The sequence below is a fragment of the Mauremys reevesii genome, linkage group 15 (assembly GCF_016161935.1).
Source record: "Mauremys reevesii isolate NIE-2019 linkage group 15, ASM1616193v1, whole genome shotgun sequence".
Lineage (NCBI taxonomy): Eukaryota > Metazoa > Chordata > Testudines > Geoemydidae > Mauremys > Mauremys reevesii.
Window position 1 is genome coordinate 31591487 of NC_052637.1, and position 27331 is coordinate 31618817.

At 55.6% G+C, this 27331-nt stretch overlaps 1 protein-coding gene across 6 annotated transcripts in view; it reads right to left on the reverse strand.

Moving 5' to 3' along the window:
• The window catches only part of LOC120383211 (polycystin-1-like), a 47331-nt gene that overhangs the window by 14716 nt on the left and 5284 nt on the right, over positions 1-27331 (reverse strand). For 4 of the 6 annotated variants that reach the window (XR_005588374.1, XM_039501012.1, XM_039501011.1 and 1 more), the window contains 26 exons: positions 26342-26616; positions 25009-25767; positions 24386-24517; positions 23174-23349; positions 22183-22319; positions 18277-21932; positions 17833-17982; positions 17206-17343; positions 16210-16492; positions 15330-15552; positions 14931-15090; positions 14602-14742; positions 13739-13880; positions 12762-13352; positions 12031-12187; positions 10559-10817; positions 8963-9158; positions 8197-8364; positions 6540-6683; positions 5707-5917; positions 4774-4897; positions 3355-3504; positions 2416-2480; positions 1148-1371; positions 731-848; positions 182-357 (listed from right to left, as the gene is read on the reverse strand). Coding sequence is in view for 5 of the 6 variants with exons in the window: in XM_039501012.1 (XP_039356946.1) it covers positions 182-357; positions 731-848; positions 1148-1371; positions 2416-2480; positions 3355-3504; positions 4774-4897; positions 5707-5917; positions 6540-6683; positions 8197-8364; positions 8963-9158; positions 10559-10817; positions 12031-12187; positions 12762-13352; positions 13739-13880; positions 14602-14742; positions 14931-15090; positions 15330-15552; positions 16210-16492; positions 17206-17343; positions 17833-17982; positions 18277-21932; positions 22183-22319; positions 23174-23349; positions 24386-24517; positions 25009-25767; positions 26342-26616 (8955 nt within the window). In the remaining variant the exon portion in view is untranslated. Of the gene's footprint in view, positions 1-181; positions 358-730; positions 849-1147; positions 1372-2415; positions 2481-3354; positions 3505-4773; positions 4898-5706; positions 5918-6539; positions 6684-8196; positions 8365-8962; positions 9159-10558; positions 10818-12030; positions 12188-12761; positions 13353-13738; positions 13881-14601; positions 14743-14930; positions 15091-15329; positions 15553-16209; positions 16493-17205; positions 17344-17832; positions 17983-18276; positions 21933-22182; positions 22320-22564; positions 22572-23173; positions 23350-24385; positions 24518-25008; positions 25768-26341; positions 26617-27331 lie in introns of those variants that run through there. The other 2 variants (XM_039501014.1, XM_039501015.1) reach the window with 2 other exon arrangements.

Below are 27331 nucleotides of genomic sequence, written 5' to 3' on the forward strand. Positions count from 1 at the left end.
AGGCGTTCAAACCAGGACCTGCGAGTCGCCAACAGATGTTAGATCCCTGCAGTGACCCAGCGTCACGCCCCCATCCCCCAATGCAAAGCCATTCTCACAGGCAGGAAGTCTCTTCCTCCCCCCCGCCCCAATGGTCCAGTCCAGTTAAGGGTGGTGCCCCTTTCCCAGGTGCCTCACACACCGATCCGGGTGGAGAAGGACGACACCGGGGCCGACCGAGGCTCTGGATCGGGGAGCAGCGCGCTGCCAGGGCTCGTCAGGGCAGAGATGTAGGAGAAGGACTTGTGCAGGAAGCCCCAGCCGCGCCTCCCCTGCTCTGGGATGCCATCGGACCAGGCGCTGGAGGGACTTTCCATACTGTAATGGGAGAGAGATGGTGGTTCATGATCGTCAACCACTGGGCCTGGGGCTGGGGCGAGGCCCCTGGAGCTGTGCCAGAGCCCTTGGAGATGGGCAGGACATTAAAAGACCCAAAACTAAAAGAAAACAGAAAAATAATTTGGGGCTCTGAATTCTAATTGGCCACAAAAAGCACCACCCCTCGGGGGCAGGGTCTACGGGCGTCCCGTTCCCGGCAGTGCAGCTGCAGGAGAAACGGTCTCTGAGGTCAGACTAGATGATCATAATGGTCCCTGCTGGCATTACCCTCTATGTATCTCTCTGGCCTGTGCTTCCCCGCACTTTTAGTTTTTTTGGGGTGCTCTGAGCAGGGCCTGGCCTGGGTACGTACACATCGGAGACCAGATCCGCCTCGGCTCGGGGCGAGAACCTGCCGCTGTCGGACGTGACGCAGTCCGAGGAGCTGCTCCGCTGAGTCTCGGCTACGATGGAGTTGAGCAAATCTTCCTCTGTTGAGCAGAGAGGGAGAGGATGGCGCTCAGTGAGACAGCTCTGCAGCCGGCGCAGGAGAGGAAAGGCAGGAGCACCTTGGGCTCAGTTCTAGCCTCACTGAGCTCAATGGCAAAACACCCCTCGGCGTCAGCAGGAGCCAGGGCCATTCTGTCTATTGTAGCAGCAGAGGCATTTGTCACACTAACGCTGGACCACCACACTGTGAATCCTGGGCTGGAGAATGAGGCTGGCAGAGGGGGGCTGGGAGGAGGGAGTGAATGAGGGGAAGGATGGAAAGAAGAGTTGTTTGGGATACCAGAGCGGGTGAGGCGGTGGCCATGGCTCTCTCTCCTGCTATCCTCAGAGTCCCCGAAGGAGAAGGACAGGGGGTCATCATCAGAGCTGGATGCGGACTCGATTCCCAGCTTCAGCAGGGCCTTCTTCCTCTTGAGGATCCGACTTTGGCTCACCAGGGGGTCCGAGTTCAGAAGATCTGGGACATCGAAGATGCTGTCGCAGGAGGGCCAGCGTTTCACGACCCTGCAGAACCAAAGGGGCGACACACTCCTGAGCTCTGGTCCTAGTGCAAAGGACGTCCCTTCCTGGTTCGGACATTCAGAGCGCGACAGTTCTGTGTTTGGACAGGAACCGCCCTCCTGCCTGGCTGGTTGTCGATAATGAATTTGCCATCTGCAGTCTAACCATCAGACCAGCCTAGAAACATAGACCCTGTGTTCCTTGCATGGGGCTTGCATTTGTCACCTGTATCTTATGGGCCTGTGCAAATTCCTCAGTCCAGACATCAGCTGAAGAGGGTTTATAGACCCTCTCCGCCCACAGAGAGATCTCCAAGGACTTGCCAAAGCTCTGAGGAGTCTCCGCATCTTATCTGCCTTGAAGACTCCCCACCGCGCCCCTCCTTGATGCTATGCATTGCAGCCCCATCCTTCTGGCCAAGCCCTCTACCACCCTGCTGGCTGGATTACTGCTATCAGGCCAAGACACTTCCCATGCAAGGGGCCAATCGCTCTGCTAGGGCACTATCTCAGCTCCCTCAGCGTGGGGCGCCAGGCACTGGAACGGAGACTCAAACCTACGTCTCCCACACATTCATAAAGAGCCTGACTGTGCCATTCCAGTGCCACTCTGGGCCTGCACAGCCAGGGTTACTGTATCTGCCGGATGCCAGCCCAACTGCAGATCCATTAAAGCACAGAGGCTGAGCTCTCCCTCGATGTAAAGCTGACTTGGGGAATCCTTCCGTGAATGGGATGTAGTCAGAGCTGGTGGGGCGCTAAGTTACAAATGCCTGAATGCAGGTTTTTCAACAATCTTCGGTTCAGAATATGATGGGTTAATTTTCTCCAGCAGCTGAGACCTGATTCTCTCTTGCCAGCATGGGAGCGTTACTAGGGCTGTTCTCTCGTCCCCATCTTGGAAGAAGGGAGAGGGTCACCCCATCAGTCCCCTGCCTGCATCTGCCTCTCTGCAGCCATTTCCCCCCTAAAGAACTGATTCAGAGTGGACACGAATCTCTTTCAATTAAGGGGACCACATCCCCTTGTCCAGCCCCCTTTGGTGTACCTTGTGTTGCCCATTTTGGTGAGATTCTCCTGGGTGGACCCTGGCCTCCTACTCCCAGGCGACTCCTGAAAAGAAAGGGATGAAGGGGGGTGCAGATGAACTATGAGGGGAGACAGAAGCCACATGGTCATCAGGACTCCTGGAGGGTGTCCCCTGGCACCCATTCTGCTTTAGAGCAAGATGGCTGTTTCCCTTTGGCTTCCAACCCCCTATGAAGCCCTTTATATAAATGACCATTGCCCTTTAGAGAACACACCCTTCCTTGCAGCCAACCAAACAGAAGATCCCAATAACAGAGAGAGAGGGTGCTGCTGAGATTGCGCCCCATTTTACTCTAGTCCAGCAACGAAAGGGTTAAGAGAAGCCTTCAGGATGAAGTGGGAGGGGCTCTCCCTTCTGTGAGGGACCTGCCTCTGGTAGCTGGAGACACTGGGTCTGCCCCTACTAGACCAGTGAGGGTGGTCCCTGAAAGCAGAGGGGTCAGGGATGAGGGCTCTGCACGGAGAGTTAAGGAGCCAACAACTCAGACATAGGTTAGGGGTTTGTTACAGGAGTGGGTGAGTGAGATTCTGTGGCCTGCCTTGTGCAGGAGGTCAGACTAGATGATCATAATGGTCCCTTCTGACCTTAAAGTCTATGAGTCTAGGAGTCTGCTCTACTCAGCAGGTAGGATGAATGGTGCTGGCCTCCAGAGAGCGAGCAAACCCGCCCCACCTGCAAACCAGGGAGTCCTGACTCCTGGCTCAATCACCCTTTGCTGGGAGCTCAGTTTTCAGAGAAGTTGTCTTTCCCAAAGCCCAGGGGCAGTGGTGTGTGTCTAGAAATACAGCGCTCACCTGGGAGGGCAGCGAGACAGAGACAGACATGTAGCCCCTCCCCTCCCAGGGCCTTTTCTTCACAGGTCCCCCAAAGATGCCCAGAGAATGGCCTTTCACTTACACCACTGACAGAGCTCCTGTCCATGATGGACTCCATCCCCCCTGGGATAGACAGGAAGGAGGAGCTGCTCAGGTCAGCGTGCTCCAGGCACACATCCATCTCCACAGTCTGAGAGTCCTGCACAGGTGGGTCGGGGTCTTCCACAACCACCTGTCAGAAACAGAGGCTGTGACCGAGGCCGCGTCTAGAACCAGGTTCCAACCCGGTCCCTTTGCACTGGCGCATTGCCCTTCCCGGAAGACGCTGACGTGTGTTAGAATCTGTCACCTGCATATGCAGAGGCTAGTGTGTGCCCAGGTGTCGGTGAGCACATACAAAGCAGCACGTGCACAAGTAGAGGTAGGGGTCTGACAAACGGATCCTAAGCGTTACTACTGCAATTTCAGTTTGGCATCAAGAGAATTCCCCTAATAGACAGACAACTGTCTAGTGGACTGTGCACTGAACTGGGACACGGGAGACCTGGTTCTATTTCTGACTCTGCCACTGACCTGCTAGGTGACCTTGGGCAAGTCCCTGCCTCTACCCGTGCCTCAGTTTCCCCATCCGTAAAATCTGGAGAATGATACTGGCTTGCTTTGTGAAGTGCTTTGAGAGCTAGTGATGAAAAGTGCTTTATAAGCACTAGGTCCTGTCATTACTCCCTAACTGAGCCTCTGGAAGTCAGATCGTGTGGAAGAGCTTGGTAGCTGTGTGTGCTCATGGCAGAATTTCTTCTGCATAATTTCCAGTTCTCCTATTATTATACTCAGATTGTAAGTTCTTTGAGGCAGGGGCTGTCTTTTTGTTCTGTGTTTGGACAGGGTCTAGCACAATCGAGTCCTGGTCCAAGACAGGCTCTTAGATACAGTACAAAATAAGAATAATAATAATTATTATTATTAATGATAATATTATAATCCTGTTCTAAAAACAGCCCTAGGTGCTTATATGTAAATCTGGTCACCAGTTTTGAAATTCTTAATTTTTACAAAGGTTTTTTTTAATCAAATTTTGAATGTCTATGAAAAACAGACACATTTTTGCAAAAGTCACACCCGATTTTTTGACCAACTCTAATTTTCCACTATCTTTGGCTGTATATTTTAGCCTTGTCTTCTCACCGTGTCTGTAAAATAAGATGGCAACATTTCAGAAAGCACCCTTGAAATGATTACATGGATTTTGTGCTGGTGAAAAGGGATCTGACTGACAACCCTGGACACTGGCGGGTATTGTAAATATTTATGCACAAAATGGGCACTGCAGAGGCAGTGACAACAACGCAAGGTCCTTCATGCTGATCATGCCAAAGTTCCCGCCCCTTAGGGTGGGAACAGATGGACCTTGGTGGGGTTGTCGCAGCAGGTTCAATGGGTGATGTAGCTGGGGGGAGGAGGTTGACTAGATGTTGTCCGTGGAGGGTAACTACTGCAGTACCTTACTGCGAGTTTTCCTGAAGATGAAGGTGAAGAGAAGCTGTATCGGGAAGACCACCACAGCCACGACCATCCCCACAGCAACGCTCTCTGCTGTCACTGAAACCTGGCTTCCCAAGGGAACACTACGGGAGAGAAACAAAGCCAGAGGACAATGTGGTGACTCGAAGAGTCCTGTGTTAATAGGGAGTGGTTCCAGGACACTGGGACATTCATACTGCGTAGGAGCCTACATTTTGCACAGACCCTCTGGGAGCAGAGCCATCACACAAAGACTGAGGATCTATGAGGAAAGGTTAAAAAAAACTGGGCATGCTTAGTCGTGAGAAAAGAAGACTGAGGGGACCTGATAATCTTGAAATATGTGAAGGGCTGTTCTAAAGAGAACAGGGATCAATTGTTCTCCATGTCCCTGGAGGTAGAACAAGAAGTAATGGGCTTAATCTGCAGCAAGGGAGGTTTAGGTTAGATATTAGAAAAAGCTTTCTAATTCTGAATAGTTACGTTCTGGAATAAGTTTCCAAGGGAGGTTGTGGAATCCCCATCACTGGAGGCTAAGAACAGGTTGGACAAACACCTGTCAGGGATGGTTTGGGTTTACTTGGTCCTGCCTCAGCACAGGGGGCTGGATTAGATGACCTCTCGAGGGCCCTTCCAGCCCTACAGTTCCATGAGTCTAAAGTATCAGATACTTCCCTCAGCACCCATATCACCATTCAAGCTGGGATTTTCAAAGGAACTTAAGGGAGTTAAGACATCCAAATCTCATTGCGATCCAGTGGTATTTAGGTGCGTAACTCCCTTGAAATCATTTGAAAATCCCAGCTCCAGTGGCTTTTCCTTCCCTCCCTCACTACTTTCCCTCCCTCCCTCCCTTTCTCTGTCTACTTGCATGAAACCCTCCTGTAAGAGACAGAGATGCAGGGGGACCCACCTGTAGCCCTCAACTCCGATGGCTCCATACCAGAGCGCACACATGGCCAGGAAGAGGGACACAGCAAGCACGCAGCAGGTAATCCTCTGCACCCGGGTGAAGCGGCTGTGGGGAGAGCGGCCCCAGACGGAGAGCCACACGTGCCAATCAGAAAAGCCAAGACGCAGCTGGGCAGGGAAAACTCGAGAGAAGCATCTCAGCTCCTGTGGGCCTGGAAACAGCATAATGCAAATGATCAGCATTCCCTTCTCTTCCTCCTTGGGGATTCTATCCCCAATCTCCTTCCCCTCCTCCGGGCATTTCCCTCTAGCTATCACCAACACCTTCCTTCTCGCTTGATCACCACCATGAGTTCTTTCCCTCTTGTCTTCTCTGGTGTCTCCATCGCCACCACCACTTAGAGAACTCCTCCCAGTTAAAATGGGCACCAGCGGCACTCGCGCTATCAAAGATACCTTCACACCTTGCCCACTGCCACCCTTCCTAGTGTCCTCACACCCGTCTCCATTGTCCACCAAGATCACATTCAGCGTGTGGCCTAGTGGACAGAGCTTTGGACTGGGAGTCAGGAGATTCCCTGCTGACCGGCTGTGCAACCCTGGACAAGTCATTTCCCCTCCGTGTGCCTCCAATTCCCCTCCCACCCTGGGTCTGCCTCATCTATTTACATTGTTAGATCTTTAGGCCAGGGACTGTCACGTACTATGTGTTTCTGCAGCATCAAGCACAGTGGCTCCTGAGCTGGGTCAGGCCCTCCTGGTGCTCCTGCAGTAATAATGCTAAGGGAAGCTTTGGATTGTCTTTAGAACATACTCCCAGGGGACAACACTCACATGCAGCCAGGACTTCCTTTTCAACCAGTCCTTCGTTTTGCTCATTTTCCACTGACAGCCAGTCGTCCACCAGGAAGAAATACATATGGTCTGTCTGTCTGTCCCAGACAATGACATGCTGCAGGTACCAGGAAGGGTCCAGCCCTGGGGACACAGAGGAGGAGAGAATGACGCACCTGCGTTTCTAATGACTGCCTCCCCAGGACAGTTCCTAATGGATTTACATCCTTGCTGCTCACTTCTCTGCTCAGTCGGCCTCTGATGGAGGGGAGAACTCTAGCCTCCATCCCATTCTCACCTGAGGCAGGAGTCCATGGCCATCTTGTTACAATATGTGCTTTGCAAAGGGCTTGAATCCAGGAGCTAAGGAGCTGATTAGTTCTCAGGATGGATGTCCAGAGGCTAATCTACTTTATGTGAGCTATTGAGTTCCTCTTGCTCAGAAGTGCTTGGAAACTTAGTTTGCGAGTTCTTTGGAGCAGCAACTGCATCTCACCCGATATGTGTGGGACAGCAGCTAGTGCACTGTGGATGCTACTATCATGCAGATATAGAATGACGGTAACAGTACATGGATACGTTGTTGTAATTAACGTTCTAGCTTGCAACTGTCTTTTATTGGGACTGAGCCAAAGCTGTGGCTGTAGAACTGCTGGTGAGGGATGGGCTGGCTTATAAATTAGTAAGACCACCGCTGCCTTTGATCTCTCACCCTTCTGTGTGGGTCATTAAAGTGAAGCGTTTAGCTCTGAAATGCACGTACCAGACGATTCCTCGTGATGCGCATCGTGCAGGCCACAACCCGGGAAGAGAAAGCGTGAGGGAGTTAAACACAAAAACGTGTCCTGATGCTATGGGTCAGCTCCGAGGCACCAAATCGGGGTAACTCAAGGCTAAAGCTAATCACTGTTCACAATTCCCCCGATCTGCACATGGCTTGCAAAGAACGGAGAACCGGGGGCACCTCTTTATACGAGGCGCTATTAAATTATAGGTGCAGAGAGAGAAATGAAGGATAGGATTTCAGCTTTACCTCTGAATTGCCTGGCTTCAGTTTAAAGGAAACTTTACTGGGTCGGCCCCTCAGCTGGTGGAAATCAGCACAGCGCCCCTGAAGTCAATAGAACTACACTGATTGACACTAGCTGAGGCTCTGGCCCCTTATAGTTGGGGTGGCCAAGACTTTTAGCAGTGACTTGAGATTTGGGGCACCCCATTGGAGACCCCTTAAGGCAGGTGCTCAGCGCTTCCAAACGTCAGGCTCATTTAAGGGCACCCCAAATCTCTAGACACTTGGGGAAAATGGTGCCCTGGGACATAAAGGCTAGTCTGCAAATTAACAGAGTTAATCACTACTAATGAAACGGTAATGACACATAAAGCAGCTACGTGTCCCATTGGCCCCAGAACACGCCAGCTCCTGAGCAAGAGCAGCACAGAGTTTATGCGGAGAAATCCATGGCCGGGGTGTGCGCTGGACCTGAAGTCCTACGCCAGCACTCAGGGTGCTCCTGCAGCAAGCCCGTCTCACCCATGCAGCGAGTGCGTCACACCTGTGTGCTGGAGCTGTGATGCAGCGGACGCACAAGAAGCAACTTGACATCCAATGATCTAGATTTTCCTTATAGAAACATAAACCGTGCGCTGTGTGTCATACCAGTGTTGTCATGCCAGATGCGGATCTTCCAGATCTCTCCCAGGTTTGCATCGGTCTCCACCTGGAAAATATCCTGGCTGTTTCTCTGGAAGGCCCAGCCCTTGTCCAGGTGGCGAGAGCCACTTTTGTTCAGCCCATATAAGCTGATCCCTACGTGGGCAGTGGTACCTAGAAGAGACGTGTAACATGATCACTGACGTTGTGTCTATTGTCCCCAGCAGAATTCACCAGGCTTGTGCCCCCACAACCCAACTCGGCTGCCAATAGCTGACACAACAGATGTTTCAGCCTTTAAGTGCAAACCATTGGATGCCTCCAGAAGTGTTGCTGAAGACGGGATGGGAGAGGGGCGTTGGTCTAGCTGCCTGAAAGAGGAGCAAACTCGAACCGGCATTGGGGAAATGTATCGTTTCCAAATTCATTCTACCCTGGGCATCCCTTTTCCTTTCTATCCCCCTACGGGCACCATACTCCGCTCCACCAATGAACCCTGCCCTGGCTCCAGAGACAGCCCACCGCTCCTGGGGCGAGGGAGGAATTCATGCTGCAGGTCCATTCTGTTCTGGGCTTTTCACACACACAGCTCCATCAAGAGACCGATGCCACTGGGCTGGAACGATGGAGCATGCAGAGCAACCCCTGCTCTCCAGATGCTTTCTAGGTCAGGGTCTCCTGCCCCAGGGGTTCATGTAGCTCCTCCCAACCCCCTGCAACCTGGCCCTTGATGGGAGCGGAATGGGCTGCCAGCTCTCGCCCGTCACTCTACCTGATCCTCTTTTCCAGCCAGTCTTCACCATTACCCAGTACTTGTACCGTCCGGGCTGGCCGCAGCGAGGGACGATGCCCACCCGGGTGATGTCAATGTCGTCCAGCTTGTGGGCGATCAGCACCATCCCCAGGTAGATGGCGAAGAGCACGCAGCAGGTAATCACCACCAGCGGAGCCTGCCTGGCGCGCTTGCTCTGAAACCCCAACACAGGCGAGGGTAGAAGCAGGCGGAGGGGGCTCCATCGGGCGCTACCCACCCATCCACCCGCGGAGACACAAGGGGCAGGAAGCGTCAGTGCTACCCTCGTTGTCATTACAGCAATTCCGACGTGCCCATCATCCTGGCATCTGGGCACCTGAATGTCTTCCGATTAATTAATGAATGGAGCAGCTGCGGATCCTCCCTCCCTGTTAGAGGGAGATCTGGTATGCTGGGAGCACTAAAAGGAAAACAACCCCAAAGGACCAGGAGGGAGTATTTCCTCCAAGTTCCTACCTTTGACCACAAGAGAGCGGCTCGTTCTACTTGGAAACAGAAGCTCCTGGGGGGAGGGATAGCTCAGTGGTTTGAGCATTGGCCTGCTAAACCCAGGGTTGTGAGTTCAATGCTTGAGGGGGCCATTTAACAATTTGGGGCAAAAATCTGTCTAAGGATTTGTCCTGCTTTGAGCAGGGGGTTGGACTAGATGACCTCCTGAGGTCTCTTCCAACCCTGATATTCTATGATTCAATGGGGCAGTGGGGAACTCTGACCCTAAAACACTACCCCAGATCAGGCGCCCAGACAGATCTGGTAATGCACCTCTCTGCAGGTGATGTGATCAAATAGGAGACTCGTTATTCCCCAACAGACCAAACTGACTTTGAACCTGAACCTGGTGGCAATAGAACTGGTCTTTATCTTCAGTCCTGGGGTGTGAAAATGGCAGACCTAGCCAGGATCCAGCCACTGGTCAAGGGGTCTTGCTTTCCCTTCATCATCTCCCCGCTCCCTCTCTTTGGTGTGGAAATTCACCAGGGTGTGGGCATCACAGCCTAAGACTTGTTATGCACCATTTAAGTCTCCCTGAAGCCTTCACATCAGGGCATACGTGGGCTCAGGTGGTGTCTAGTCCCCCCTGCACAGGGGAGAATTTCACCCCGCTACACACACCAGTTCTAGACCCAGGCGAGCCGGGTCCTTCCGCGCTGGGAGTGAGCAGACAGTTACGGGACAGCACGCTCAATAAGGCTCAATTGATCATTGAGTGCAGTGTGGAGACCAGGCTTCCTGCCTCTACAGCCCGACTCCTGCTGCTGGCTCTTCGCACAGGGAGCCCCCACTGCCTTGGAAGGGCGTTCTGCAGGCAGAGGGTCTCAGGCTGCTGCTAATGCAATCGCTGGTCCACGTGTGTTACATGCGCCCCACCATAGCCACAGAGGATAGGAGCTGTGACAGCCCCAGCCTGGCTCATCAGCTCAAGCTGCAGCAGTGCAGCTTTAGCTCTGGAGGTCCCTCGGTGTTGGCCAAGATGCCAGCTGTCCCCACTACGCTGACAGGGACAGTAACCAACCATCTCCTCCTTGCACGCCCAGACGGCCAGGCCCGGCTTACCGGGGGCAGGAAGAGGATGCTGTGAGGGGGCACGAAGAGACTGGCTCCGAAGACAGTGAGATGTTCTGTCAGGCACACAATCTCCTTCCGGCTGGTGGCGGCCGTTGGCCTCAGGCCCTCTGTGCTCCACTGCATGCTGGGGAAGTGGAAGTACTGGCAGAGGCTGGCAAAGACCGTGACGGCGGCGCTGACGGGCGTCTTGGCGAAGCGGTTGGTGATGTTGACGTGATAGTCTCGGAGCGTCCCGTTGAAGCTGAGGCTGGAAGGGAGAGGGGACAGCACAGGGATGAGCTTACGGTTCAGTAGCACCACTCAACACAAAGGATGCCAGCGCCTCCCTTACAGACTTTACACACCACTGAAGTGCAGCCCCCGCTGGGGTGGGGTGCAGCCACTGTTTAGCATGACAGATACACAGTTTAGGACAGGAAGTGAAGGGCAGCGTATCTAACGCAAACAGCAGGAGGAAGGTGGCACAACGAAGATCTCCATGGCGGGGTTCGGCCAGGACACTGGGCTACGATCAGGCAAGTCTCTCAAGCAGGGCTGGCCCCACCATACTCCATGTGTGGGGCTGCAGGGGGTCTCACACCAACCCCATGCTATGATCACGCTTTCCCTGCCTGCTGTGCCTGTGAGCTCCCCAGCCTGCTGGCCTGGCTAGCAAACGTTAACACAGGGATCCAACCTTCTGACTCCCATCCTGCATCTCCAAACCCCAAGTGAAAAGCCCCCGATCCAGCTAGGGTGACCAGATAGCAAATGTGAAAAATCAGGACAAGGGGTGGGGGGTAATAGGAGCCTATATAAGAAAAAGACCCCAAAATTGGGACTGTCCCTATAAAATCGGGACATCTGGTCACCCTAGATCCAGCTGCCAGGCTCCCCCAGCCCTGCCCAATGGCTGCACTCTGATCTCTTCCAAGCCCTGCTGATGTCTCCCTGCAGTAATGCCAGGCACCCTGACCACACACCAAATGTACCACACTTGGGCATCTGCCTTCTCCCCAACCCCACACCTGACTTTGCACAGGGCCCCTTAAACCCCGTCCGTCCTCAAGCTCCACAAAGCCAGTGAAAAGGGGCGCACCGTGCAACCCCAGCAAAGCGACATCACAGCTGTGTGCACTTAGGATGTTGCCCTGGAGTGGTTAAGAACTACAGATCTTCCCCTCTCCCCTAGCTCCCAAATACCCTGCTAATCCTTCCTGGAGAGGAAAGATCTCCAGTGAAGCAGTCTCTTTTCGCACAGGGAATGGATTTTCTTTGCTGCCCTTGCCTGGGTCACTGCACCCCCTGTGCTCATCCCCTTGATGCTGTGTTGGCGAGGCACTGCAGGAGTCAGCTGTTCCTCACTGACACCCATTATTCCCCCTCCCACCCATAAGGCAAGTGGAGCCCTCAACCCCCAGGGAGCAATGCTGCAGGAAGGAACCTGCAAATCCCAGCACAGTGGGCGAATGGACACTCACGGAGATGAAAGCAAGATGGTGACCTCCCTGCTGCTGCCTCCTTGCAGGCTGTCAAAGATCATTTCTTCCTTCCAGGCGTAGTGGAACTCATTGGGAACCGGAGCGTAGTGCCCGTAGAAATGGATCGAGGGCTCTCTCTCCTGGCTAGGGTCAAAACCTGTAAGGAGATGGGCAGTCACTTCCAGTTTGCAACATTCAGCCAGGTCTGGCACTTCTTTACCTGGGCATGGGGAATCTGTGCTTCGGAAGGGCACAGCAGCAAGGAAGGGGATCTGATCCGGAAGGGTCACTTCCTTCACCCGGATGAGAATCGGGGGTTTGTGGTGCGGAGAAAGCAGTGAACTGAGCTGACTGCGAGTCACCAAACCCATGTCACTTGTAGCCTCCATTTGCACTCCGGCATGCACCAGAGGGCGTGCGCGTACGTGAACAGGGGTACCCCTGCCCTCTGCTGATGGAATCAGGCTTGTTCCAGGGTTTGTGGCTATGTCGCCCCCTAGTGGCTGGCCTACAAACGGGATCTATGAGTCCTAAAGGGCAGCTCATGGAGCGTCTCTGGCGATCCCTCGGATCCCTGTTATCCCTCACACCACAGCTGAGGGTCATGGTCTCTCTACACAAGAGGGTGAGGAAACCCCAGTGCTAATCCGCATCAAACCGTCTCCCACAAGCTGGGCAAAGCTCTGCCCATCTCAGACCATGAGCAGCTCCGTCTCCTGCTAACGACTCACCCTCCTGCACGGTGACGCCAACGCGGATGTGCACCCCCTCGGCATGGCTCCCTGCCAAGACCCTCACTGTGAAGTTGACCGATTCCCCAGGAGGGAGGAGGATGAGTGTCGGAGGGGAGCTCTGCTGCTCCTGCTGCCCCGTCGGCAGCCTCAGACCGATAGCCCTCTCCCCGGACAGGTTGGAGACTGGGATGGGTGCCCCTCCGGGAGTGGTGAACTCCAGCAGCGCCAGGCGGGTGGAGATGGAGGAGTTGGCGTAGTAGTTGAATGGGAAGGGGTTGACGGAGATGTCCATGAGCACCTGCACCACCTCCTGGCTCCCCGCCAGCTGCCCGGCCACCGCGCTGGGCACGGAGAAGAGACACCGCTCAGAGGGCGCCAGGCACAGCAGGTTGGGGGAGTTAGCCCTCTTGCCCTGCGTGTGGATCTCCGAGACAGACAGCAACAAGGTCTCCTCATTCAGGACCCGGGACCTCATCAGGGACTTCATCAGGGCCCGGGTGAGGTTGAAGGCGGTCAAGGCCGTGCTGAGACCAGAGGCCCCAGACAGAGGCAGGTGGGGAGCTGTGTCCAGTGCTGATAACGTGCTCCCTGGGAAAGATTTCACACCCCTGGGTTAGAGTCCTGCTGCTTCCCCCATTCCTGTCCTCACATCTCCCTTCATTTGGGCAACAGCCCCACCAGGAGCACCGAGCCCCTTAGTGTCAGACTTCACCTCAGGCCTGGCAAGGCTGCTGAGAGTGACAATCCGGGGAGCAGAAGGTTTCTGTGTTCTCTGCAGCACCCAAGCTCACCGAGCCGGACTGGGGCACTTAGAGTTGGGCTGCTACTGGCTGCTGAGTCAGAGAGCTGCCCAAGACACTGGGGGAGTCGGTGGCAAGAGGGCAGAGTCATGGATTGCAGCTCCCAGGGATACGGCCCTGCTGCCTCCCACACCCCAGTCCCACCCTATCACACTGGGGTGGCTCATTGCTTACCCAGAATCCCCAGGATGCTGTTGCCGGCAGAGGTGGGTGTCTCGTGACCCTCCTCTGTCTCCGAGCTGATGACTTCGATCATTCTCTGGGCTGCTGCCAAGGTCCTGGCCTGGCTTTCGAGGCTGAGCTCTGCTGGGAATGCCTGAGGATGGGAAAGGGGGGCCCCCGGGTCACACTCCAGCAGATCTGTCCTACCTGCCTCAGCCTTTCCCACCTCACTCTCCCCGCATCACGGCTGTATCCCGCAGACTTTGCTCTCCCTTGACTCCCACTCTCCATCATCGCCACAGCCAGCCGAGACCTGCCAACCTCCCCACTCCACTCCTCCCGTCTTCCATCTAATCCGGGGCGGCATTGAGAGAGAGTGCCGCTCCCTGTCCCTATAGCCCTACCCAGCCCCGCCCCTGCACCAGGGCACCCACAGGACGTGCTCACGTCTCTGTCTCCTAGGCCTCTCTCCACTGACCCAGGCAGCAGGAGCCATCACCGCATACTCTCTTGTCCCACTTCTCCTGCCCCCTGCTCTTTCACCCCAGTGGGAGGCGTTTGGGGGGCACTGGGCTCCCAGATTCCCTCTCGGCCCATTCCTTAGGCAACTGTCCCAGAGGAGGCCCCGTCCCCACACCAAAGAGCCCCACAGCCTGGGGGATTTGCGAGCACAGGGCATGGGGGGGATCAAAGGGGCTATTCACACCCACCCTAAGGGCAGGTTTTCAGTCTGGTGCATGGGACAATGGAGGCAGACCGCGAGGAAAGGGAGGGCTCTTCGGAATGACGAGATGGGGCTTTCTTCAAAGGAAGGAGCCTGTCTGCCACCACGGGAGTGACAGGCCAGGGGAAACGAGGCAAGAGCCAGGTCCTACCACACACTGCTGCAGCGCCGCGCTCAGCTGGGCCACCTCCTTCACGCTGGAGATATTGAGGGAAGCCAGGGCTGCGGTGACGTTGCTGCGGATGGAGATCCGGTCCCTCAGCTCCTCCTCATTGCCCTGGCTGCCCGAGTTCTGGTGCACACACACACACACATACATACATGAGCGCTCGTGAGCGAGGCACTTCTGCTGGGAGAGGGGGTGGGCGCGTGCAGGCACGTTCACACGCGTGTGTTTGTACGCACATGCGAAGGTCAAGGATGTAGGGTGTGTGCGCGCACGTGTCAGGGAAGAAGGGGCTACCGCAGCTGAGCCCTTACCTGATTCAGCACCGTGATGAGGGCCAGGGAGTATGGGATCACCTCCTGGGGGTTGCCCTGCTGGACCACACCCCACAGTTCTGATTGGCTCTTGTTCTTCAGCCAGCTGGTGACGGTCGGGAAGCCTGCCGGGAGCACCGGCATGGCAAGAGTCAAGGTCCTGGAAGGAAGGAAGGAATTAAAGTTATCCCAGCCAGGTCTAAGCCTCATTCCTCCCAGCAGCCGGGGACAGTGGGAGCTTTGGACCCACCACTGGAGCCACATTCGAATTCGAAGCATAGTCCAAAGACACCATTGGTTGCCTCTCTTATTGTTCAGCTTCCAGGACGCACGCATGTGCCGAACACCGGCCAGGCTCATCTCCTCGTGCACGCCCATCCTGGATCTGCCCATGCTCACCGATTCAGGGCCAGGGTCTTTGCTCCCTGTGAGTCTTCCAGCTCCACCAGGACGCTGACAGTGGTGTGGCTGCCGCCTGTGGCCGCAGGGAGGAAGGTGCTGAAGGAAGATTTGATCCCTCGGTAGAGGCAGAAGTGCTGGCAGTGCCTGCCGTCCGGGGAACGCCATTCAGCAATCAGGGTGTAAATCAGCTGCACCGGGCTGCTGTCTTCATCCACCCAGCCTGAGAGAGCAGGGAACGGAGACATGGCCGGAGGGAGAGCGAGTGTGACTTAGGTGGGAGTCCAGAACACGGGCACTCACCCAGTCACTGCCTCTTGAGCATCTTCAGGGCATGGTTGCATGTGCAACCTGCCAAATCACCCGGCCCGCAGCCCAACTGATTCCTCCCTCCTCTCTTGGCAGGACTCTCAGCCTCAGGCCTCCCTGGTGTTCCCAGTGCCGCGTCTGGCTCTGCAGCTATTGCTAACGTATGTTGCAATACGGAGCATTGAGAGCATGTCAAAATCACCTGGCTTAAACGGGTGAGGGCAGAAGGCTGGCAGCCAGCCCCAGAGACTGTCACCTCCCTATCGTTGCCCTTGTAAACCAGACTCTCTATTATTGTATGCACAGAACCCAGATCCACATCTTGCCATAGTCACATAGTTAGGCAGGCCAGGTGCATCGTCAGCATGTCCATGTACTCCCACCCCGGGGGGCTTTGTACCGGGGCTGGGGGACAGGGACTGAATATCCCTCTCACCCTCCCATGTACATTGCCCTGGGCTGGGATCTCCCTTTTCGATGGCACTGTGTACTCTTTGGTGTCCAAACGATCAACTTCTGTCCTGTGCGTGTGTGGGGGACAGCTGCCCAAAGGATGCCCCGGCAGAGTTACCTGTGCACTGGTATGAGATCAGGGTCTCCAGGAGGTAGAGGTTGTGTTCGGGTGTCAGGCTGCAGATCCCTCCGCTGGGTGGGTTGTTGGGGGTCAGAGTGATGCTGGATCCCCCCTGCAGCTCCCCTCCAGGCTGGGAGGCTGACAGTGTGAAAGAGTAATTCACCCCATCCCGCAGGACCCCTTGTCTGATCACCAGGTCCCGGTTCGAGTCCCCTGTGGAGGTGGTCACATGGTCCAGGGTCAAATTTTGTCCGTCTGAACTCTGAGCCGTCCACTTGTACTGCAAGGGTCAAAGAGAGGGACGTGGTGAGAGAGCAGCCCAAGAGGGGTGCCCAGAGAATCAGGCTGGTTCTTCTGTAGTGCCCGTCATCCGAGCCTTTCACAGAGCTGACAAATCCCAATGCACCGAGTCTCACAGCACCCTGCTGGCAGAGGTAAGCAACATTATCCCTAAAATTACAGATGGGGAAACTGAAGCACAGAGAGGTTAAATGACTTGACCAAGGTCACCCAGAGAGTCAGGACTAAAACCCAGCAGTCCTGCCTTCCAGTCTCCTGCTCTAGTCACTCAACCCATTCCTTCTGCTGTAAGATTTACCCTCTCTGAGTCATCTTCCCGGCACCCCTTCCCCAGGAACACCCCCTTTCCTCATGGGCCAGGGCCCACAGAATACAGCAAATCAGAGTCCACGTTCCCTCAAGCTCCACAGATCAGCTGAGATCCCACCCTCAGGATCCCAGCTGGCTATTCCAGTCAGCGCAGGGTTACTCGTAAGTGTAAGCTCAAAGCAGCACTGTGAGGCTGTGGGTATTGGTGGGGCTAGGAGTGGGGGTGGCAGGAGAGGAGCGTTTGGAGAGCGGGGACCTCTCCACTGGGATGCGCGCTGAAGTCAAACCACCAAACCTCCTCCCAAGCGGCAGGAGCTGGGTGTGTGAGCAAAATACAAGTGGCGCCGTACTGAACTTTTCATGCATCAGCAAAGCAAGTCTCACCATGGTCCTGTTGTCACAGCTCTGGCACTGACCGGCCAGAGTGACGTGGACACTCCTGCTGATTTCATAGCTCGACAGGGCGCTGCAAGAACGGCACTCGATGGTCACGGGCAGGATCTGGCCGGGTTCGATCCAAACCTGCAGGCAGACGGCAGGATCAGATTCAAACCACACAGGAAAACAGCCCTCCCCTGATGTACACCCTTGTGGAAATGGAGCAGTCCCAATGTAATAGAGGGGACAAGCCCCTGGCACACAGGAAGTGAGCCCTTGGCGACAGGTGAGGGTGCCTGGCACCCAAAGAAGGAGACACAAGGCCCATGCACTGGGGCTGGGGTCAGGCAATAGGCCCCAGGGCCGTAGCACAACCACACAGATCCTGGCTGGAATCTGCCCGGCACTGAAGGCACATGGACCAATCCACACGCTTCCAGACTGTAACCCCATTCCTTGTGCTGCCCCAAGGCTTAGCGAGGGGTCATGGCCCACATGTTCCTGCTGAGAAGGCAGCAACTGCCTCCTAGTCTGGGCTGGCTCTGTGCCCAGTGAGACTGAGGGTCTGGTCCCTCAGCCTCCTTCCCCAGACTGACCCCCCTCCTGGGGCTCCCCTCCCCACTCAGTGCTCACCATCTGGGCCATGGAGACTGGTTCCTTCCCCGGCTTCTTCACCGTGAGAATGAAGCGATAGGCAGTGCCTCTGCAGAGCACAGTGCGGGGAATGGTGACGCTGGCACCGCCCTGCAGGCGAGGTGGGGCACACCGAGGCGAGGACACATTCTGAGTGGGAGACACACAGAGAGATCTGGTTACGTCACTCCTTGGCTATCTGTCCCTGTCCCAGAGGGAGGACAGACCCTGGATAGCAGGGTGCAGATTGAGTGATCAGTGGGGGCGGCCATGGGATCGAGGTGGGGGGGTCTGGAATTACACAGCATCCTCCAAAGACGGCACCTGCCCTCCCCTAGACTCTGATCCAACCCCCTCTGCCCCAGGGCACTCAGAGCCCCAGCCCCTCCCACAGGCGAGCCGGGGTGAGTGGGACAGGAACTCCTGCTGGGTTCCCTTTGTTACCTCACAGCCCCAGTGATATTCCAGGGAGGGGTCTGCAGCCGTCCCCACGTCGGGGTCGTACGACCCGCTGCCATCCAGAACCAGGTCCAGTTGGGCAGACCAGCTCCTCCACGACCCACCTCGGATGACGGGAACCAACTTGCTGGGGATGACGGTGATGAGCAGGGAAAGTGTCCGGGCCAGAGGGGTGTGCTGGAGAGAGGCAGTGAAGCGCAGGCAGTGGGTGCCAATGTCCAGTGAAAGCTTGGGGAGCGTGAGTGACGGGGTGAGCAGGTCCGCGTGCTGCAGAGGCACCTGGTCGGCCTCGGCCAGCTGCTCGCAGCTGGGACTGCTGAACACCTCCCAGAGATACAGAGCCTTGTAGGCCGTGCAGCCCTTCAGGTCTATGCTGGCCTCGAAGTAGCTGGTGCGGGATCTGGGTACAGAGGAGGGCGGCTCCACCAGCATCACCATGGGGCTGTCACACCCCAGCTCCCGCACGGTGACCGTCGTCTGCACCAGGACAAAGCTGACCTCATTGTAGATCTTCACCTCCACTAAGAAATCCCCAGCACGGCCATAACGGTGAAACATCCTCTCGTCCCCGCTGCCGGCAAAGGTCGCCTCCGAGTCCCCAAACTTCCACTCGGAGCGGAGATCGCTGCCACCCATGACCGCCACGTCAAATGCCACCGTCTGATTGAGGAAAGCCCCTGTCCCATTGCTGGACAAGGTGGCTGCCTCTATGGGCACCTGCAGAGCCACGGTCACCGTCAGAGATGTGGCACAGAACGGGTTACTGGCCTCTACGTGAATGGTCAGGTTACCTGCTCCGGGTGGCACGTAGCCAACCTCCTGGCCTGCTGCTTCATAGGCAGGGTGCCCAGGGAGGTGAAAGATCCAGAAGAAGGTGACATTCTCCCCGGCTCGTATCTGGGCCGTGAGCGCCAGCTCCTTGTTGGACTCCACGACGGCTGGGCAGCAATTGGGGAGGTGCAGCCCCCGAACCTTCTCCAGCACCTGCACCACAACAGAGGCTAGCTGCGTGCTGACGTTGTTGGAGGCCGACGCCAGCACCTGATGAGAACCCGCCGCTGGGAAAGAGAAGTGATACGTTCCTCCACGGACATCCAGGCTGAGCCCCAAAGAGGGGATGGTGAGAGCAAAGCTCACATTCGTGCCCCTCTGGGTGTGGAGCGTGAAGACTACCCTGTCATCGGTGCACACGTCCTGCCTGTCCACTTCCACTGCCAGCCCGGCCACGGGGTCTTGGACGGCCACCGGATGCTGGACTGTGTCGTCGCTGACATCGTTCCAGGCTCGGAGGCCCACCTGGTAGACTCCAGCCGCACTGAATTCGCAGGAGACGTTCTGTCCATGGAAGAGCTGCTGCTTCTCCTTCCTCCGCAGCTGCCACTCCCATGCGACATCAGAGCCTGCAGCCACCGAGCCCCAGAGCTGCCTGGAGGTGTCTGACATCAAGAAGAAGGGGGGAGAGCTTCCTTCCACCGTGAAGCTCACCCTGGAAACGGGCTCCTGGACTCTCAGCTCTGTGGAGCCGTTGCTGGAACCGAGGACGTTGGAGACGGCGACGAACACCAGCTTGGAGCCCAGGGTGGAGTAAGCATAGGACAGAGAGGAGGAGTTGGTGAGCAGGGGCTGGGCATGTTCCTCGATGTGCCAGAAATAGAGCAAATCAGTCCCAGAGGCCACAGAGACAGACAGGTTCACTGGCTTTCCCACAGCCACGCTGTCGCTGGCTGCTCGGACCGTCACACCGCAGGCTCTCTCCACCACCTGCAGGGCAAGGCCAGCAGAAGCCTCTCCCAGCACGTTCCCCGCTCTCACCTCCACCAGCAGCTCCCCACTCGCATTGTAACAGTATGTGAGCGACTGTCCTGTTGCAGTGAACACTCGGCGCAGCCCTTCAGAAATCACCCAGCGGAAGGTGAGGTTGGAGCCCTGGGTAACCTCGGCAGTCAGCATAAAGGGCTCAGCAGATGCCAGGTACCTGCCCTGCACCACGTTCCCGCTGTGGATCTGAACCCCCAGGGCTCGCTCCTGCACCTCAATAGTGACGTTCGCCTTCTCTGTGCTCACTGCATTCTCAGCTGTGACAAAAACCACGAAGACGCCAGCGGCCAGGAAGGCGTGGGAGAAAGTGGCGGCCCCCTGGTGAAAGCTATGTGGCTCTCCAATAGCCCACAGGTAGCGCACCTGGTCTCCTGCTGCCAGAGAGGCGTGGAAGGTGACCTCCTGCCTGACTTCACAGACAGGCCGCTCAGTGCTCAGAGCCAGCAGCCGCACTGGGGCCAGGACCCTAATGTCAAGCGAGGCGTTTCTACGGCTGACCTGGTTCTCTCCGGTCACGGTGACCGTGATGTCTCCAGCTGTGTGGTAGGTGTGGGAGGCGCTCTGACCTACCTGCGAGGGAGAATGGTCTCCAAAGTTCCACAGGAAGGTGGCTGCACTGTCCCAGGGGACCTCAGCCGTAAAGAGATAGGAGGTGCCCAGGGCCAGAAAGCTCTCCGTTTCACCGCTGTGGAGAATGGAGATGGTGCCAATCACCCTCTGAGCCAGGATATCTGCTGAGGCATTTTGCCGGCTCACCGTGTTCCACACAGTGACCGTCACCCGGTACGATCCTCCCTCCAGGTAGGTGAATGTGATTTCTGGAGACCCTGAGGTCACTGGGTCCTCACCAACACCAAAATCCCAGTGGTACTGATATCGGTGCTGGGGGTCTGGCACTGGAACTACCTCAGCCTGGAAGCACGTGGGTTCCCCTAAAGCTAAAGCCAGCGTTGGTGCCGTCAGCTTAACCGAGCGGATCCGATCCTCTACGCAGATGGCCAGTTGGCGGGAGGTGGTGCTTACTGTGCCACGTACAGTCAGGTTCAGCTCGTAGCTCCCTGCCACTGGGTAGCTGTGAAAGACCATGGGGTCCCCGTCCCCAACAGAAGGGGGGTTGCCATCTTGGAAATCCCAGCAGAACTGAACTCCTTTGCTCGGCCCCGTTACCACTGCTTGGAAGGGAGTCTGTTCCCCACTGGAGAGACAGATGGGTGCTAGGATGTTGGTGATCTGAAGCCGGTAAACCTCTGCAATGGTGGAGACACGGGTAGAGGTGGCGGCATTGTGAGCCATCACCGTCACCGTGTAGTTGCCTTCTTTGGCGAAGGTGTGAGAGACGAAGCTTAGATTCAGGTTGCTGTAGATGAACCCATCCCCCATGTTAAAAGTCCACAGGACATCTGTGCCAGAGGCCAACGCGGCATTGACAACTGTGGCTGCACCCAGCTCAGTAGGTCCACTGGCCACCACATGGAGACCAGTGACACCTTCACTGACCATCACAGCCACGTCAGATGGCACCTCACTGAGGTTGTTGTTGGCCCGCAGCGTCACGTTGTAAACCCCGCTCTTCTCAAAGCAATGGTGCACCAGCGAATTCACTCCCTCCTGCGTGGGAGAGCCATCATTGAAGTTCCAGGAGTAAACAATGCCGTAGAGGGAAGGGCGGGGTAATGCCTTGAACTCGGTCACTTCGTTCACCAGTGGGGAGACTGGAGTCACCAGAATGGTCATGGAAACTATGGGGCAGACCGCACGGACTTTAGCCACCTGCTCCACTTGATCGTATTTGTTGATGGCCTCTGCGGTCACTGAGTAGTCACCTGTGGAAGCAGAGAAGAAAGGCATTGTGGGAAGGAACCGGGGTTTCTAGGACTCTTGTACCTAGAGAGACAATGTGTCATTCTCATTGTGCTCAGGCTGTTCCTCTATACTCATTTGAACAATAATTGTGACAGTGTCTCTCTCCCATCATCCTTCTGCCTTCCTTTCCCATTCTCTGTCCCTCTCCAACACATGGACTAAGAGCCCTTCTGAGCCCAGGTGATCCCTCACCATCAGCCCCTTTCTTACCTGGTTGAGCGTATGTGTGGGTCACTCTGGCCAGCACCTGGACCCTCTCTCCCTGTGGATCTGGACGTGACAGCTGAGAATCGTAGGGGGGAGACAGCAGGCTCTCCACATCCGGGCTGCCATCCCCAAAGCCCCACCTGCAAAGAGAAACAGCTCCACCTCACAGACAGGGGTCTGGGTCAGAGGCTGGGCAGTTGTGTGAATGTCATGAATACCCAGCGTTAGAACAACAAATGCAAATGTACATTTTGGAAGGGACATTAAAGCTCATGTTTCAAGGCTAAAGCCAGTCTCTAACTAGAAAGGATCAGAAAGAAATCCAACATTGGGGGAGGAAACAGATGATCTCACATCTGCTCTAGTGGGGTTGGGTTTTTTGCACCTTTTTCTGAAGACAGGAGACTGGGCGAGACGGGCCTCACATCTGATCCAACTTGGCAATTCCTATGTCCCACTGTCAGAGCATCTTTTCCAGCTCAGTCTCTGCCTAGTTTGTGACGTGGGCTTTGCGGAAAGCGGAGCGCTCTCTAGGCAACATTTTGGCATTTACTGACATAGCTGGCCAAGGCCCTCCAATGCCACATCACCTGCGAACATTTCTCACCGGAGCCTCTGGTAACTTGAGCCCACTGGGGGTGGATCTCAAACCCAGCCAAGTTTTACAATTCTATTTTCACCCCTTGGATAATCTCCACATGTCCCACTTTGGTTCCTCCTTCCTGATGGGAGATACCAGTTCCAACCCGCCACCTCTTAGAACACCCTTTTACAGCCATCACCCAGCTTTGCGGGAGAAAGGACTCCTGTCAGAGATCACACATAAAGAGGCACTGGTACAGGATGTCACCAGATGATACAAGGAGTGCTGCCCATGAAGGCCGGTCTCTCTAGGAAGTTCCTTGGTGATCCGCTCTGGGATCAGACCACATTAAATAGATATCATTAGTCTGTGGGAGGAATTCTCCCTTCTTGGACTCCATGGGACTCTCACCTCACAGTGACTTCCATGGCAGTGTCCACTTCCACCCTGAACACCAGAGTCTGGAGGGTGTCAACTGCCACCACCCCAGGGAGCCCCACTATCTCGGGGTTGGCTAGTGGATTCATAGCCTCGGCTGTCAGCACCACTTCCACCACCTCCGAACTCACAGGGTTCTCAGCTCTCAGCTGTGCAGAAGGAACAGAAGGGCATCAACCACGCAGAGAAATTTGAACAGGCGACATTCCCTTCTTCTGACTCCTCATCTACTCCAGACCCCTGGCCCCCCGCCCACTCCACCAGGACTGTTGATGCCCACCCCCACCCCACAGCACCAGGACCACTCCTCCCCCCTTGGTTTGTCTCACAGACCCTGGCTTGTCTGCAATGCATTCCAATGCAACTCGCCCCACCCATGTTACACGCTCCACTGATTCCCAGCACAGTGCATCCTGCCACTCACATCGGGGACAGAGGTCCAGGGAACGGTAGCACTATGGTGATGTTCTCATTGGGAGCACGGGGAGGGTGGGGACCGGAGCGAGGAACAGACGTTGGCCTGACAGTCAGGAAAATGCAACACATGGAGATGTCTAATGGCGGCTAATCACTGCCCAGACAGCAGCCTCTGGCAACTCAGCTGCGGCAGAGTGGGGCATACAATGACTCCCATCAGGAGTTACGTCTCCATGGGGGAAAAGCAACTGGGGCAATTGGGTACAGTACACAGTCCTGAGTCAAGCTGCTACTATTTGACAGTGGCTGTTCCATGCTTCTGCCTGATGTGTATGGAGTCCTGCCAGGCCTTCGGCTGAACGGGCAGGTTTCTACACCCTGGTGTTTTGATTTTAATAAATAATAATAATAATTTGCATATTTGTCTGCCTACCCATCGTTCCTCCCAAAAGTACTCATCTGGGGGTGGGGAGTAATATGGTGCTCCTGACTGAAGGGTTGCCTAGCACTTTATAAATATTTAACCCCTTCCGAACCGGCCTGTGAGGGGGATATCAATTACCATCTCCCTTTTACAGGTGGAGAACCTAAAGCACAGAGTGTAGGTGACTTACTGAAGGTCACACAGCGAAGCAGTGGCAGAGCTAGAAAAGGCATCTGGAGCCCTGACTCCCCAGTCCCTTGCTCTGACTCCTAGACACTCTTCCCTTCCTTTATGATCTGTGCCACAGCTGAAGGAACCCATGGTTGGTTCTCACGCTTGCTCACCTTCAGCTGGTACGTGGCAGGCCTCTTGAACTTGACGCTGTAGGTCTGTCCGTTGTAGGCAAACATGTCCATGTTGTCGATGACCCAGCTGTAGGAGACAGAGGAGCCCTGGGTGAGCTCCGCAGAGAACACCTGCCAAGCAAAAAATCAGCGGTTTACAGCAGACCTATGGGCTAGGCTCAGATTGCTTCCTCCCGGTTGTGTTGAGTAGGGCTAAGGGGTGGAAAGTTCCAATAGGCCTAAAGCAAAGTGATGGAAGACTTCGCCCACAGGGAACATCGGCATTCGCCTGCTCCCCGGCAGCCATGCAATGGATGTAACACAACACAGCCGGCTCACTGTCACTGGCACAGGGAGGTAAGAGACACACAATGTCCCATGCTAGCCTGGCTTTTGGGGCCCCAGTGCATCCTGAGGGAGGGTAGGACAGGCTCCGGGGCTACCCTTGGAAGTTTCTGCTGGATGAGGGCACGTTCATCTTGCAGCTGCGTCACCACAGGTTTGGTGTTATAGTAAAACCATCAGGCAGCCTATATGCCAGCATCCAATAGGGTGACGGAGTGGCATGGGGGTCCTGCCCTTGATGATAACCCAGGCGTGATAACTGCAGCAAGATGACCTACCTGAGACACATCCACTAGCATCCTGCGGGGGCCAGGCGGCATCACCCGGAGCCCCTCGATGGCATTGTATGACTGGATCTTCACTGACAGCTTCTGGGTGCTGATCTCATTGGACACCAGCACATTCAGCGTCTCCATTCTCGGCTCCTCCATGCGAAGCAGGACGGAGGAGAACCAGGTATCTGCAGTGTCACTGCGGCAGGCGGGGACAAGTGCTATAATGCTGCCTGGGCAGGTGTCCTTAAATAACACCCCAGCCTTACCCACGGGTGCCATCCAGTGAGCCACGGCATGACAGCCAGAGAGAATCTTGATGACAATCAGAGTCTCTTTCTTGGTGGCCACATTGAGCTTCCCACTGACCGGAGTCGGGTGGATAATCTGCAGCCCACCAACCTTGGTCTGCACCTCCACCGTGCAGTTCATCTGCCTGCTACTGACCGCATTCCTCACCGTTGCCGTGTAGGTGTACGCCCCGCGTTCCGAATGCCTGGCCAGCGGCGGCGTGGCAGCAAAGCTCCGGGGCTCGCCCACAAAGGTCACTCGGAGGTCACAGACGACATGGTCCACCCAGGTGGGGTTGGTAAAGCTGCTGATGCTTCCCTCCCACCAGCCAGCCTTCACGAGGCTGATATAGCTCTGTCGCCAGGGGGAATGGGACTGCTGCAGGCACCGGAGGAGGGAGCTCACCTCTGAGTTATGCTGTATTCCGATAATGTCATCCGGATACACACTGATCTCCTCTCTGGGCAGGAGAACCTGAAACACATAGAAAGAGTCGTCTCCCACTGCAACCACAGCCTCTGCTGTAACCAGACCCCGGTCCACGCCTAGTCTCCATGAAACATCCTGCCTCCCCACCCGGTACCGGTGGAGAAGAGAGCACAAAGAAAGAAGGAGGAATCAGGGGAGGGCAGGAAAGGAGAAGCCAGGGGAAGGGGATGAAGGACAGGCACACTGGTGCCCCAGACATACTGGTGCCCTACGCAGCTGCCTATGGCTAAGGACGGTCCTGGTCACAGGGCTGCCCAAAATTCCTGGGACACGCCTTCATTTTCCCGGGTCTGTCCCAGAGTTCATTTCAGGCATCGCAATGCACAAGTGTGAGCGTTGTCTCTTCACGCCACCATGTGGTGTTGACACAGAATGACGGTGCGTCTCAGCATGATGATGTGGACCAAATTACACATCGCCACAAAGCCCTGTCACAGAGACTCATAATGGTGTCACAAGGGGATTTACACACACACACACACACACACGGCAGGAGATGACCGGGCAGTACAAGGTGGAGAGAGAAGATGCAGCAGAATAACGTCCTGAGAACACTTACCTGGACATGCCTGATTGCGCTGCTGGGAGCGAGTAGCAGGGGGAGGTCAGCCACTGGTGAGTAGAAGGGTGGGGTCGCACTGTAACGTGGGGGGTTTCGGATGGGCAGGATGCTGGAAGTCACATTCTCAAAGGCATAAGAGCTGCAAGGACTGGAGATGTTCAAGCAGCCTTCACTCAGTGGGCACCACTGCTGCCCGCTGGGGCACCAACCCGTGGTGTTGCAGAGCGGCCGGGGGTGACAGCAGGCGAATGGCGTGTGAAGAAGCTCACAGCCTGGGAAGAAGCACACATGCTGCAAGATACGCTGGACTTGGAGAGCTCAAAGAGGGAGCAAACTGGGTTATGGTTTGTAACTGGCATGTGTTCCCCTAGACATGTGTTCCAACAAATCATTTATAATGTAGTGACATTTCCAAGCCATGCAACTAAATTAGCAGGACCAAGCAAGCAAGGAGAGAAAGGGACCAGGCCGTGTTCTGCAACCAGAGCTGGATCCACATCTGGATTTCGAACAGCCCAAAGTTTGATTTGGACAAGCCAGATGGAGCGAGAGTTTCCTAAACTGGAAGGCAGCATGGTCTGGTGGACAGGGCACTTGACTGGGAGTTAGTTCTATTCCTGGCTGTGCCACTGACTGACTATATGGCCTCTGGCAAGTCACCACCTGTCTCTGCCTTGTTTTCTCCCATCGGTATCAAAGGGATAACAACGCCAGCCCACTGCCGCACAGCACTTTGCTGTCTGTGGATTCAGGAAAGTATTACGTGTGTTTATTTTTACTATAAACCAGAAACAACCAGTTCAGACTGAGCTCCACCCAAGCTCAAAGTGACAACACCCCCAGCCAATGGGACACCAGATAAAAGCACAACATCCTACTCAGGACACCCTCACTGAGGGAGCATAGCCTAATGGCAGGACAGTGTTAATCATTTCCCAGCAACCTCTGGGAGATCATTAACCCTCTTGTGGGTGTCAGATACAACCG